Source organism: Trachurus trachurus, assembly GCF_905171665.1.
Source record: "Trachurus trachurus genome assembly, chromosome: 9".
Taxonomy (NCBI): domain Eukaryota; kingdom Metazoa; phylum Chordata; class Actinopteri; order Carangiformes; family Carangidae; genus Trachurus; species Trachurus trachurus.
This window is the reverse complement of record NC_139895.1, coordinates 11486971-11499328: the sequence shown is the minus strand read 5'-3', so window position 1 is coordinate 11499328 and position 12358 is coordinate 11486971. Positions and strand designations below refer to the sequence as shown.

Sequence of the window (12358 nt, the reverse complement as noted above, 5' to 3'; positions counted from 1 at the left end):
TCACAGACTGATCTCAGTGGGACAGATTTTGATATCAGTGGTTTTAGCATCTCCAGACTTTGCAATTTCGAAATATGGGAAGAGTTTCTCAGTGAAAGTGTCTCTGTGAGTGTAGATGTGAGTCATGTCTTCAGGGTCGTAGAAGGAGACCTCCCCCCTGTCGTAGTCCAGCTGGACTCTGATCCTCTGGGGACTCTTCTTCACTGTCAAAGTCTCACCAACACCATTGGCGTATTTTCCATCACCATGCCATAAACACCAGACTCCATATTTTGGTGAAACAAATATCTTTCCCTTCCTGTCAATTGACTCTTTAGCCAAACCCACAGTCCAGCGAGGATGATCTCCCACCTCCACCTCCCAGCTGTGTTTCCCTGAGCTGAAGCCCTCAGAGCCCAGAAGAATGGTATAATTAGTGAATCTCTCTGGATTTTCAGGAAGCTGCTGCTCTGTGTCTCCATTTCTCACACTGGTCAGATCATCAGACAGATGGAGACAGGAAGGTGCAGTGTTTGGGTCCAGGATGACAGGAGTGAAGTGGACCTTCTCCTTGATCTTCTCCCAGACTCTGAAGGACAGGTTGCCCAGGTGTTTGGCCTCATCTATCAGAGCTCCTGAGAGCAGCTGTGGATCTGACAGTGAGCACTGGGCTCTGGCTCTGGTCTGAGTGGCTTTATAACTGCTGAGGAACGCCACCTTGTGTTTCTGCAGCTCTTCTTCAACAGCACAGATACTGTCTGACAGAGAGGAGATCTGCTCCTCAATCATCTTCATCTCTCTGCTCATAGTCTTCCCCTTCTGCTCCTCTTCCTCCCTCAGAGCTGCCAGTCTGGACTCCTCTTCCTCTTTCAGGAGCTGGTGGAGCTTGTTGAACTCTGCTCTGATCCGCCTCTCTGTGGACGACAGCTGCTTCTTGGAGTGTTGAATCATTTCATTGTATGTTTTCTCCACTTGTTTGTATTTGTTCTTCTTGTCCTGCAGAGACTTTAAGTCAGATTTCAGCTGCTCCTTCAGGTCACTGACTGCTTCTTCTACAGGAACCACCTTGTGACTCTGGTGGTGAGGAAAATCACAGACGGTGCACACAGCTCGATCTTCATCCTTACAGAACAATTTAGGCTCCTCTTGATGTTTACTACAAACTACTGTTTGTTTTTCATGTTGCTTTTCAGTCTCTGATGATCCAGATTTCTGTCTCCCAGCAAAGGAATCAGCCAGATCCTTCAGAGTAAAACTCACCCCTGGATCCCCTTTTGAAGATTTCCTTTTACAAATGGGACAGTTTTTGTTTTCAGCTTGTTCCCAGAATTGTTGCAGGCAGCTTGAACAGAAGCTGTGGCCGCAGCTCAGAGACACAGGATCTCTGAAAGTCTCTGAACACACGTGGCAACTCAGGTAACGCTCCAAGAGAGCTCTCTCAGCCATTTCACACACACACAACAGCAGCAACAAGACCCACCGAGTTAGTCCTCAACTCTCCTCTTACAGTCCTCTAAACGTGTGTTTTCCAGTAGAGATTTCACACCCTGTAATGGCGTCTCAGCTCCGATCGGCACTGTCAAATTTACTTTCATTTTCATTTACCTCTGTCAATGATTATGGCTTGAACACACTGTCATGTTGTTTTGTCACCCACAGGTGGTGATATGGACACATCAACTGGAGTTTAACGTTTTACTTGACTCACAATTTAATTTCATTGTTTATCACTTGTTTTCAAGACAAAACCAAGTACACCACATGTTTAATTTTTAATTCAAGAATACGATTTTTAATGAGACATATAAGAAGGTTTGTGGTAGTTTAAGTGTGAACATCTTAACAGGCTGACTAACGCTGAACCAATTTGACAAGGTTTTTATTTTCTCCGTCACTGCAAGAAACATATTGAGCTTGTTTACCTCCAGTTGCTTTTTCATTATGGTTTTATTCACTCACATTCATATGTACTCAAATAAGTCTTTTTTTAAACAAAATTATTTTAATCATCATCGATTGCAATCCTTCTATTTAGTGTTTTTCGTCGAGATCCTGCTCCCTGTTAAAGCAGAAGTAAGTGATTTGTGTTAATATAAGTCTTAAATAGTTATATCTTCCGACAGCAATCACTTACATAGAGTGTTTGGACCGAAACACGGGTCTGTCAGTCACTCTGCTCTGAGCCGAGGAGAAAACATTTATCGTATCCTACAGTTTTTATCCAATGAGGAGAGAGAACGGCATGCAGGGCTGTGTGTGCAGCCAAGGGACGCCGTGAATGTGGTGACGTAGGGACGAGGACTGTTATGGTGCGTTCAAGGAAACTCGTAACTCGTGTTTTTCCGACCTGTGAAGTCGTACCAGTTCGATCTGGTACGAGTTCACCGGTCGGAAGTTACGAGTGGCCGTTATAGTGACTTTCACAGGTAAAACAGGTCGGAAAAACACGAGTGGGTTGCCTGAAACGCTACAAAGTCGTAAGTTGTGACTTGAAGCTGTAATTTACGGTTTCAAAAGCCTGCCTGGAACGCAGCATTAGCCAAAACGACCGGATCGCTTACTTCTGCTTTAAGGTATTTCTCTTGGTAAAATTTACACTGATACTTTATTGTAGTACAAGTACTGTACAGTAGATACTGCTACTTTTTTAAGAACAGATTTTATGGCAACTTTACACATGGAGACCTTACAATTGTTTAATTATTTGTACATGTACATAAATGTGAATATTTAAATGTGAAAATCTATACATGCTGAAAAGGAAATTATACAAAATGTAAATGACCTTTAATATGAGCATAGTATTTTTATAAATGTGTTTTTATGTTTACTTAGTAACATTCTTTAAAGCCAGGCTTTTATTTTTTATACATTAAGCAGACGGATATTCAGTGCTTTTATTTTGAAGGCGTCTCGCCGAGACCTCGTACACATCCGGTGCTTCGGAGTTTACCGGCAGAAGGAAAAGTATGTCTGCAGGCTAAAGGAGTGTCTTCAATGCTAAAAGCAAGCAAAGTGTGTCTAACCCACATGAAACGCCCTAGCACCTGGCTAATAAGGGGCACAAGGTTTGTGTTGTTACCATTTAATGCTGTATTTATGTCCGGCTCGAGTTTGGTTGCCGTGGATATTTTCATGCATAAAACGTATTGTGGTTAGCGGTAGCTACTATTAGCATCGGCGAGCTGCCGTGTCGGTCTGTATTGAAGTGAGATGAAGCTATAAGCTAACTCGTAGGTTGTTTTGATAATGCAACAGGATGTATTTTGTCTGTTTTATATAAGGTCTGCTAAGGTTAAAAACTGTTTATTGGGTTAAAAACGAACGGTTAAAAATGCTAATTTCATGTTAAATACTGTTTTATATTGCACTCTATGGGAGGTTGTCTTTCAGTTAAAATGTGAATTTTCCCTCATGACTGTAACATCAATCGTAGCAGTTAAAATATATATTTAAATTCATGGAGTAAAACCTGTGAGTCTACAATAAGTTTATTAGATAAAAGGTCAACTTACATGATTGTTTGTGATAAAGGCAGTTAAAGGTAATTTCAAGTAAGAGTAAAGGTAACTGTATTTTGTTTTCTTCTTTTCATAGCTCTTACGGTGTGTTTGCATTGAATACGGTCCAAGGAATAAAACATTGTGAACCATCAGTTTGAGAGTCCGACCATCATTTAGCCGGGGATGCTACAGTAAGAGCTTCACCTCATCCGTCACATCACGCCGCTGACCAAGGACAACTGTAGAGGGACCTGATGTGATGGTCAAGGATTGTGGTACCTGCTCACAACATGGAAGCATCAGTAAAGACGCCTCCAGACGACAGAGACTCCGAACAGATGAAGGATAAGGATACTGAAGAGGAGGATCTCCGTCGCTCTGGTCGCCTACGGAATCCCACGGAAAAGATGCTTGCATTTCATGAGGAGGAGGCCCACAAAAAGGAGAAAAGGTTGACTCACATTTATGAACAATGGAAGATCCAGGCACGTAAGGCTAGAAAACAGTTAAAGTTTGACATTCCTGAAAGTGACATTGCAACTCTTATAGACACACTAGAAGAAGGAAAAAACTGTGTTATAAACCTGTACATAGACATCAGAGCTCACCTCACTCCATCTAATGAGACAAGACGTCGTATTGATGCCTGTGAGGCAGTTACAAGGGACATTGTTAAAATTGCTCTTGAAAGGATATCAGGCATAGATGAAGAATTTGATAGTGAAGCAGTAAAGCAGCGTCTTCATGAGCTTCTTAACAGAGACTATGCTCACTCCATCTACGGATCCACAGCTTCACCTCCAAGTCAACACTCAAGTAAAGGTTCAAGTCAACACTCTGTTATAGCAGCAAAAAGAGCAGACGCTGCAGCAGAATTAGCAGCAAAGGAAGCAGAGTATGAAGTGTTATTGAAGGAGGAGAAACAAAAAGAAAAGATTCAAGTCTTAGAGGAGAAACAAAAAGAAAAGATTCAAGTCTTAGAGGAGAAACAAAAAGAAAAGATTCGACTCCTAGAGGGACAACAAAGGAAAGAACTTGAAGCTCAAAAACGTGAGTTGGAAAGATTAAAGGCAGAGAAGGACATTAAAGCTGCACGAGCTAGGTTCACAACTTATGATCAGGAAGTAATGCAGGAAGCAAGTGTTCATTCTGTAGATCAGATGAGAACGAGAGAACATCAGTTTGTGTGTCCTCCTTCAGCTCTCATCCAGCAGCCCACTGATATCACAGTGACAGCATCACCTGCAAGGACAGATGTAAGTTATCTGGCTCAGGCAGTCCAAGATAGCATAGCTCTGAACAGGCTCCCAATGCCAGAACCGTCTGTATTTACTGGTGACCCTATCCAGTTCATTGAGTGGAAGGCTTCCTTCACATCCCTCATAGACAAAAAGAACATTGCTTCAGCTGACAAATTACATTATTTGAAAAAATATGTAGGAGGTCCAGCTCGAAAGACACTTGATGGCATATTTTATAGAAATGATGATGAAGCCTACAAAGATGGATGGAACCGTCTCAACCACAGGTATGGTCAGCCGTTTGTTATACAAAAAGCATTCAGGGAAAAACTAACAAACTGGCCAAAGGTCCATCCAAGAGATGCTGAGGGACTTAGAGCATTCGCTGATTTCTTACACTCATGTCTGGAAGCCATGCCTTATGTCAAAGGTCTGGACATTTTGAACGATTGTGAAGAAAACCAGAAATTGGTCCAAAAGCTACCTGATTGGGCAGCATCACAGTGGAACCGCAAGGTCACTCAAGTCATGAGAGTTGACCAGGAGTTTCCCAGCTTCCAGGAGTTTGTCTTCTTCATTGTAACGGAGGCAGAAATTGCATGTAATCCTATTACTTCATTCCACGCTCTCCACTCATCAGAGGCTAACTCATCACGTCATCTGAAAGAAAAGAAATGTAAATCCAGTGTTTATCACACACAGACAGTTACAGAGAATGAAACACAAGGACAGTTAAGAACAGGTTTAAAGCCACCATGTGTGTTTTGTCAAGACAGTAAACATCAACTTCATCGCTGTCCTGAGTTTAAAGGGAAAGCTCTGGAGGAACGACGGAAATATGTGAAGGAAAAGAAGCTTTGCTATGGCTGCTTGAGGACGGGCCATAACGCCAAGGACTGCCGCAATAGACATTCATGCGACAAATGTAAAGCAAGACATCCTACGCTTCTCCATGATGACACCTACACCAAGGCCAAGCCCACGTCAGTCTCAAATCAAAGTAACACAGAGGAAACAGCAACCACATTGGCTCTCAGTGTGGCAACTAAGGAGCCATCTACCAACACTTCAATGATAGTGCCAGTGTGGGTTTCTTCTGTCAGCAATCCAGGTACGGAAAGACTTGTTTATGCGCTGCTTGATACCCAAAGCGATACAGTCTTCATTGACCAAGAAGTCAGCAATAGTTTACAGACTGAAACTCATCCTGTAAGACTGAAACTAACAACCATGACAGGAAAGGATGCATTAATGCATAGTCAAAGAGTGTCAGGTTTGAGAGTGAGAGGTTACTGCTCTGCTATCCACATTGATCTCCCCCCTGCTTACACCAAGGACTGTATACCAGTGAATCGAACACACATTCCTACCTGTGACACGGCACGGAACTGGAATCATCTCATCAAAATAGCAGATGAAATCCCACCACAGCTGGAATGTGAAGTCGGTCTGCTGATCGGCTACAATTGCTCAAGGGCACTGGCACCACGGCAGGTAATCCTTGGAGGAGATAGCGAACCATATGCAGTTCAGACAGATTTGGGGTGGAGTATCGTAGGCTGTTCACCTCACCACAACTCACCAAGCATCACCAACATGTGTCACAGAGTTTCAGTCAGAGAGCTTCCTCCAGTGACCCCAGCTGAGGCACTCAGGGTTCTCGAGTCTGACTTTAAAGATGCCAATAAGGACGGAAAGACTGTGTCTCAGGATGACATCCGCTTCCTGGATGTGTTAAAGGAAGGGATCAAGAGGAACATTCATGGACATTACGAGATGCCACTCCCCTTTAAAGAGAGACCCTATCTCCCTGACAACAAACAACTGGCGATGGTACGGCTCAGTCACCTTAAAAGAAAGCTGGCGAAGGATGACAAGTACAAAGAACATTATGTGAAGTTTATGAATGAAATCATTGAAAAGGGTGAGGCAGAGGAAGTTCAGGATCAAGGGAAGGAAGGAGAGAAGTGGTACATTCCTCACCACGGAGTGTATCACTCGAAAAAACCTGATAACCCCGCAGACATCGCATCTAGGGGATCAAGCGTAAGTGAGATTCTCACATCAAGCTGGTTCAAAGGACCTCAGTTTCTATGGGAGAAAGAGATACCTCCAGCTACAGATGTTAGCGCAGAAATACAGATTGGAGATCCTGAAGTCAAGAGGATTCAGACTCTAAACACACAGACACGGGAACAGCTGAGTCTCTCAGACCGCCTGTCAAAGTTTTCTTCGTGGTCAAAAGCAACTCAGGCTGTCGCTCGTCTCATTCGTCGTGTCAGACATGATAAGTCAACAGACCACAGCACCGTCCAAGAACGAGAAGACGCACGCTGCATCATCATAAGAGACTTACAGAGACACGCATATGTGTTCTTGAAGATTTTGCATCAAAATTAGCATTTTTTCATCAATTTGCTGTATCAGTGCCTTAAATTGTCATACGGTGTGACATGAAAGCTATGTTATATAAAATGAAAATGGGGTACTTTTTTCTTTTCTAACTGACTGCATCATACATTTTAATCATGACTGATTTGATATTTAACATTTCCTTGTGAAAATGTATTATATTTTGGATTATTTTTCAAAATTGTCATACAAAGGATGACATCGCTCCTCAATCTTTCAAGATATTTTAGAATAATTCTGTTAAACCTTGTAATAACTCTAACACAATGCTTGAGACTCTTGGTAGTTCTATTTTCCTTGTGGTCTATGGATATTTTCACAATTTATCACTAACAAAGCTGTATTTTTGTCACAATTGTGAGCGTCACACCAAATGACATGAGTGTCACACCACATGACAAACTGCACCAAAAATGCAAAAAAGTGTATTTTATGTATTTGACATTCAAACAAAAACAATTGAGGACATATCTTGTAATAAAAAACTGATTTTGGGCACAGGTTACACGGGAATTCCAATTGCTGAACTAAAGTCTTAGAACAATAACATCATCCACAAAACCATGGTCCAATATAGACACATTACATTACATTGTGTACTCAGCATGAATTAGCATTTAAAATCTACTTATGAGTTAATGTGAATATTTTGTGATGAAATGTTAAAATTTCTACATTAGGACAAAAAATTATCAACACAGTTTTGAAAAAAACATCAAACATTTAACATTATTTCCCAGTTGGGGGTGCTCAGTGGTCAAGTCGTTAGACAATATGTCCCATGTTGGCATACGACTGAAGCCTTGATTGCCACTTCGACTCCTGACAGAGACGATCCTTTCCACATGTCATTTCACCAGTCTCCTTAAATTTATTTTTAAATAGGATCTGTTAATATGCACAGCATGGCAAATGGTAAAATATGGTTACATGAAATATAAAATTGGAATGTGAAATATTATTTGTATAGATAAAAAAAATCTAACATCAAACTTCTTAAATTTGTGTGTTTTGTATATTTATTTATATTAATATTAATGCAAAATAAAGTGAATGTCATATGGTGTGACAGATATGTCATATGGTGTGACTTAGAAAAACCGTCACACCGTTATGACAAAGTGTCACACCACATGACATTCTGCTCAGTTAAGTTAATATATTAGCCAACTAAAAACAGCTAGCCTATAGTTATCATGTTATTCACCACATGGCAGCAATACTTTTTAAGCATTAATAAGTAATATTTGTGAAAAATAATTATTTTTCATGCAAATAATGTCACACCATAAGACACAAAACATTGACCACTATTGATGATGTCAGATATATTGCTTTTTAAATAAAAATCTAAAAGGCAGAATTCACCTCTTGACCTGGCATACCACTCCAGAGATGTTACTGTAACTTCCTGGTTGAGTGTGGTCCTCTTTATCATTAAGATGTCCAAATTATTGCCCATTCAAAATATACAAAATAGTGTCACACCGTATGACGCCCATTTTGCGGACAAAATGTATTTGGTCAAAACTTGTTTGGACATTATGCACTGACATCAAATCTTTATGTGGGCTTTAAAAACACCTCATTATTTTATATGCATTGTACAACTATCAAATATTTATAATTTATTTGGAAATATGCTCGTATTATTAAGGTCACACATATGCCGGACAGTCACACCGTATGACATTTTTGATGTTTGGATCAAAATTCTGAGTAGAAATCTTAATACACCACCAACAACTTTGGTATTATTGTACTATATCTTGTCAGAGGAACAACATTTACATATATATTCTTAAAAAATATAATTTTTTATCAGTATGTGACACCCGGACAGTCAGAATTGTGTTATTCGTCAACCACCCATATCCAGAAGAGTTAAAGTTGCTCAGTAAGGTAACTCAACTTCCCTCTCAGAGTAAACTGTTTCAGATGGATGCTTTTCTTGATCAGGATGGACTCCTCAAGGTGGGAGGAAGACTGAAAAATGCATCACTCCCTACCTCACTGAAGCATCCAGTGATCATACCAAAGAGTCATCCCATCACCAAGGCAATAATTGCTCACTGTCACGAGAAAGTCCAACATCAAGGAAAAGGCTTGACTATTAATGAGATCAGATCAAATGGATTCTGGATTCCAGGAATCAACAGAGCTGTGGCAACGCATCTGCATCAATGTGTTACATGTCGAAAACTCAGAAGATTCACAGAGGAGCAGCGAATGGCAGATTTGCCGTCTGAGCGTGTGGATCCATCACCACCTTTCACCTATTGTGGAATGGACTGTTTCGGTCCGTTTTTCACCAAACAAGGACGCAAGGTACAAAAGAGATACGGACTGCTTTTCACCTGCCTTTGCTGTCGAGCTATCCACATTGAAATGTTAGACGACATGTCGACAGATGCCTTCATAAATGGACTTCGTTGTTTCATTGCAATAAGAGGAGCAGTACGTGACATAAAATGTGACCAAGGAACGAACTTCGTTGGAGCTAAAAATGAACTGAATGAAGCTCTCAAGCAATTGGATGCTGATCGTCTGACTACGTTTTTGGCTGAGAAACAGTGTGACTTCAGCATGAACGCTCCGCATGCAAGCCATGCTGGAGGCGTATGGGAGAGACAGATCCGAACGGTGAGGAATGTTCTTCGTTTAACTCTTTCACCCTCATCAGGCAGGCTGGACGATGCCTCTCTACGGACATTCTTTTATGAGGCAGCAGCTATTGTGAACAGTCGTCCACTCACCGTTGACAACTTAAATGATCCAGATAGTCCAGAGCCGCTAACGCCCAATCACCTGCTCACCATGAAACCCACTGCCGCCTTACCACCTCCTGGCAGATTCATCAGAGAGGATATGTATGCTCGTAAGAGGTGGCACCGTGTTCAGTACCTTGCAGAGCAGTTCTGGGGCCGGTGGAGAAGAGAGTATGTGTACAACATCGCCACCAGACAACGCTGGCATACTCCAAGGAGAAACCTCAAAGTCGGTGACATTGTGATGGAAAGGACAGAAGATCAGCCTCGCAACGAGTGGAAATTGGCTAAAGTTGTAGAGACAGTGACTGATAAAGATGGACTAGTGAGGAGAGTGAAGATTCGTGTTGGAGACCAGAAGATGGGAAAGGAGGGACAGCGTTCTGGCAAGCCATCCATCGTTGAACGTCCAGTGCAGAAGCTGATCCTGCTCCTAGAGACTGTTTAATCACCCCCTTCACTCCACAACCTATCCTTTACAGTATGAAGAGCTTATGGACATTTTTGACTCAAGCACTAAAGGTTAAAGGTCACATGGTTTAGAAATCATTCATGCTTTACATCTAATAAGGGGATGAAAAACCAGTAATGATTTGGTGGGAGTGTAAATGACCTTTAATATGAGCATAGTATTTTTATAAATGTGTTTTTATGTTTACTTAGTAACATTCTTTAAAGCCAGGCTTTTATTTTTTATACATTAAGCAGACGGATATTCAGTGCTTTTATTTTGAAGGCGTCTCGCCGAGACCTCGTACACATCCGGTGCTTCGGAGTTTACCGGCAGAAGGAAAAGTATGTCTGCAGGCTAAAGGAGTGTCTTCAATGCTAAAAGCAAGCAAAGTGTGTCTAACCCACATGAAACGCCCTAGCACCTGGCTAATAAGGGGCACAAGGTTTGTGTTGTTACCATTTAATGCTGTATTTATGTCCGGCTCGAGTTTGGTTGCCGTGGATATTTTCATGCATAAAACGTATTGTGGTTAGCGGTAGCTACTATTAGCATCGGCGAGCTGCCGTGTCGGTCTGTATTGAAGTGAGATGAAGCTATAAGCTAACTCGTAGGTTGTTTTGATAATGCAACAGGATGTATTTTGTCTGTTTTATATAAGGTCTGCTAAGGTTAAAAACTGTTTATTGGGTTAAAAACGAACGGTTAAAAATGCTAATTTCATGTTAAATACTGTTTTATATTGCACTCTATGGGAGGTTGTCTTTCAGTTAAAATGTGAATTTTCCCTCATGACTGTAACATCAATCGTAGCAGTTAAAATATATATTTAAATTCATGGAGTAAAACCTGTGAGTCTACAATAAGTTTATTAGATAAAAGGTCAACTTACATGATTGTTTGTGATAAAGGCAGTTAAAGGTAATTTCAAGTAAGAGTAAAGGTAACTGTATTTTGTTTTCTTCTTTTCATAGCTCTTACGGTGTGTTTGCATTGAATACGGTCCAAGGAATAAAACATTGTGAACCATCAGTTTGAGAGTCCGACCATCATTTAGCCGGGGATGCTACACAAAATAATTGTTAAAAAAATAAAGAATTGCAATTTAATTACACAATGTACATTCCCATGAAAAGTATTTTATTTGTGCACAAAAAAAACTGATGATTCACTACTACAAAAGTTCTGTTGATGGAAAAAAAAAAAGGTTTTCAAAATACACAAGCACATATAGTTTTGCATTGTGTAAAACCAAAAACAGTTATTTAAAAAATGGTTTTAAAAAATAAAATATGACAATAAATAAAATAATACCACAAAAAATAAATAAAACCACAACTGTTTCCCCTGTTTTGAAAAAGTGAGTTCGGACTTTTTCTCAGAATTCTGACTTTAGACTCACTTTCTTTTTCCGGGGGTCCTAATCCTCTTCCTTATATCCATATATTCCATATATCAGGCTTTTGAATTCAAAGATGAGTTGCCAGACAAATACATTTCCCCTCTGGAGATTAATAAAGTTATTTTTATTCCTAAACTGAAACAAACAGAACATCAGTACAGTGGATATAAACTACTGTACAATGTTGTCTGACACAAAACAAGATGCTGATAACCAGAATAAGGAAGAGATTTGATTTGTAAAGTTTTTCTCCTGATGATGTGAAACAGTTTCAGCATTTTGTTTTCACATGTTCTCAGATATTAATCTTGATTTTAAAGAGTGACACAACCTGCAGTCTGAGAAAGAAACACAAAAGTATTACTGATGTAGAAACAAGTTCAGCAGATAAAGATTAAAACAGACTTATTGAAAAATACTTGATGAAAGAAAAAAGACAAACTAGGCCTATGTAAAAGAGGCAGTAGTACTGTGACGATGACCAGTCTAATGAAATATGTGTTTTAAGACAAAATGACAGGCGAGTAGGTGTAGAAGCAGGTTGATTTTAGAGTTTAATAAACCTCAAACCATCATGATGGAAAAAACAACGTCCCTGAACG

The 12358-nt window shown here is 40.3% G+C and overlaps 1 protein-coding gene across 1 annotated transcript; it reads right to left on the bottom strand.

Moving 5' to 3' along the window:
- Positions 1-1425, bottom strand: LOC310991457 (nuclear factor 7, brain-like; the record flags this gene model as incomplete). The annotated part of the gene is made up of 1 exon (XM_083979169.1): positions 1-1425. The coding sequence occupies one exon, from the start codon at positions 1423-1425 to the stop codon at positions 1-3; it is 1425 nt and encodes a 474-aa protein (XP_083835295.1).
- Positions 1426-12358: the final 10933 nt, after the last annotated feature.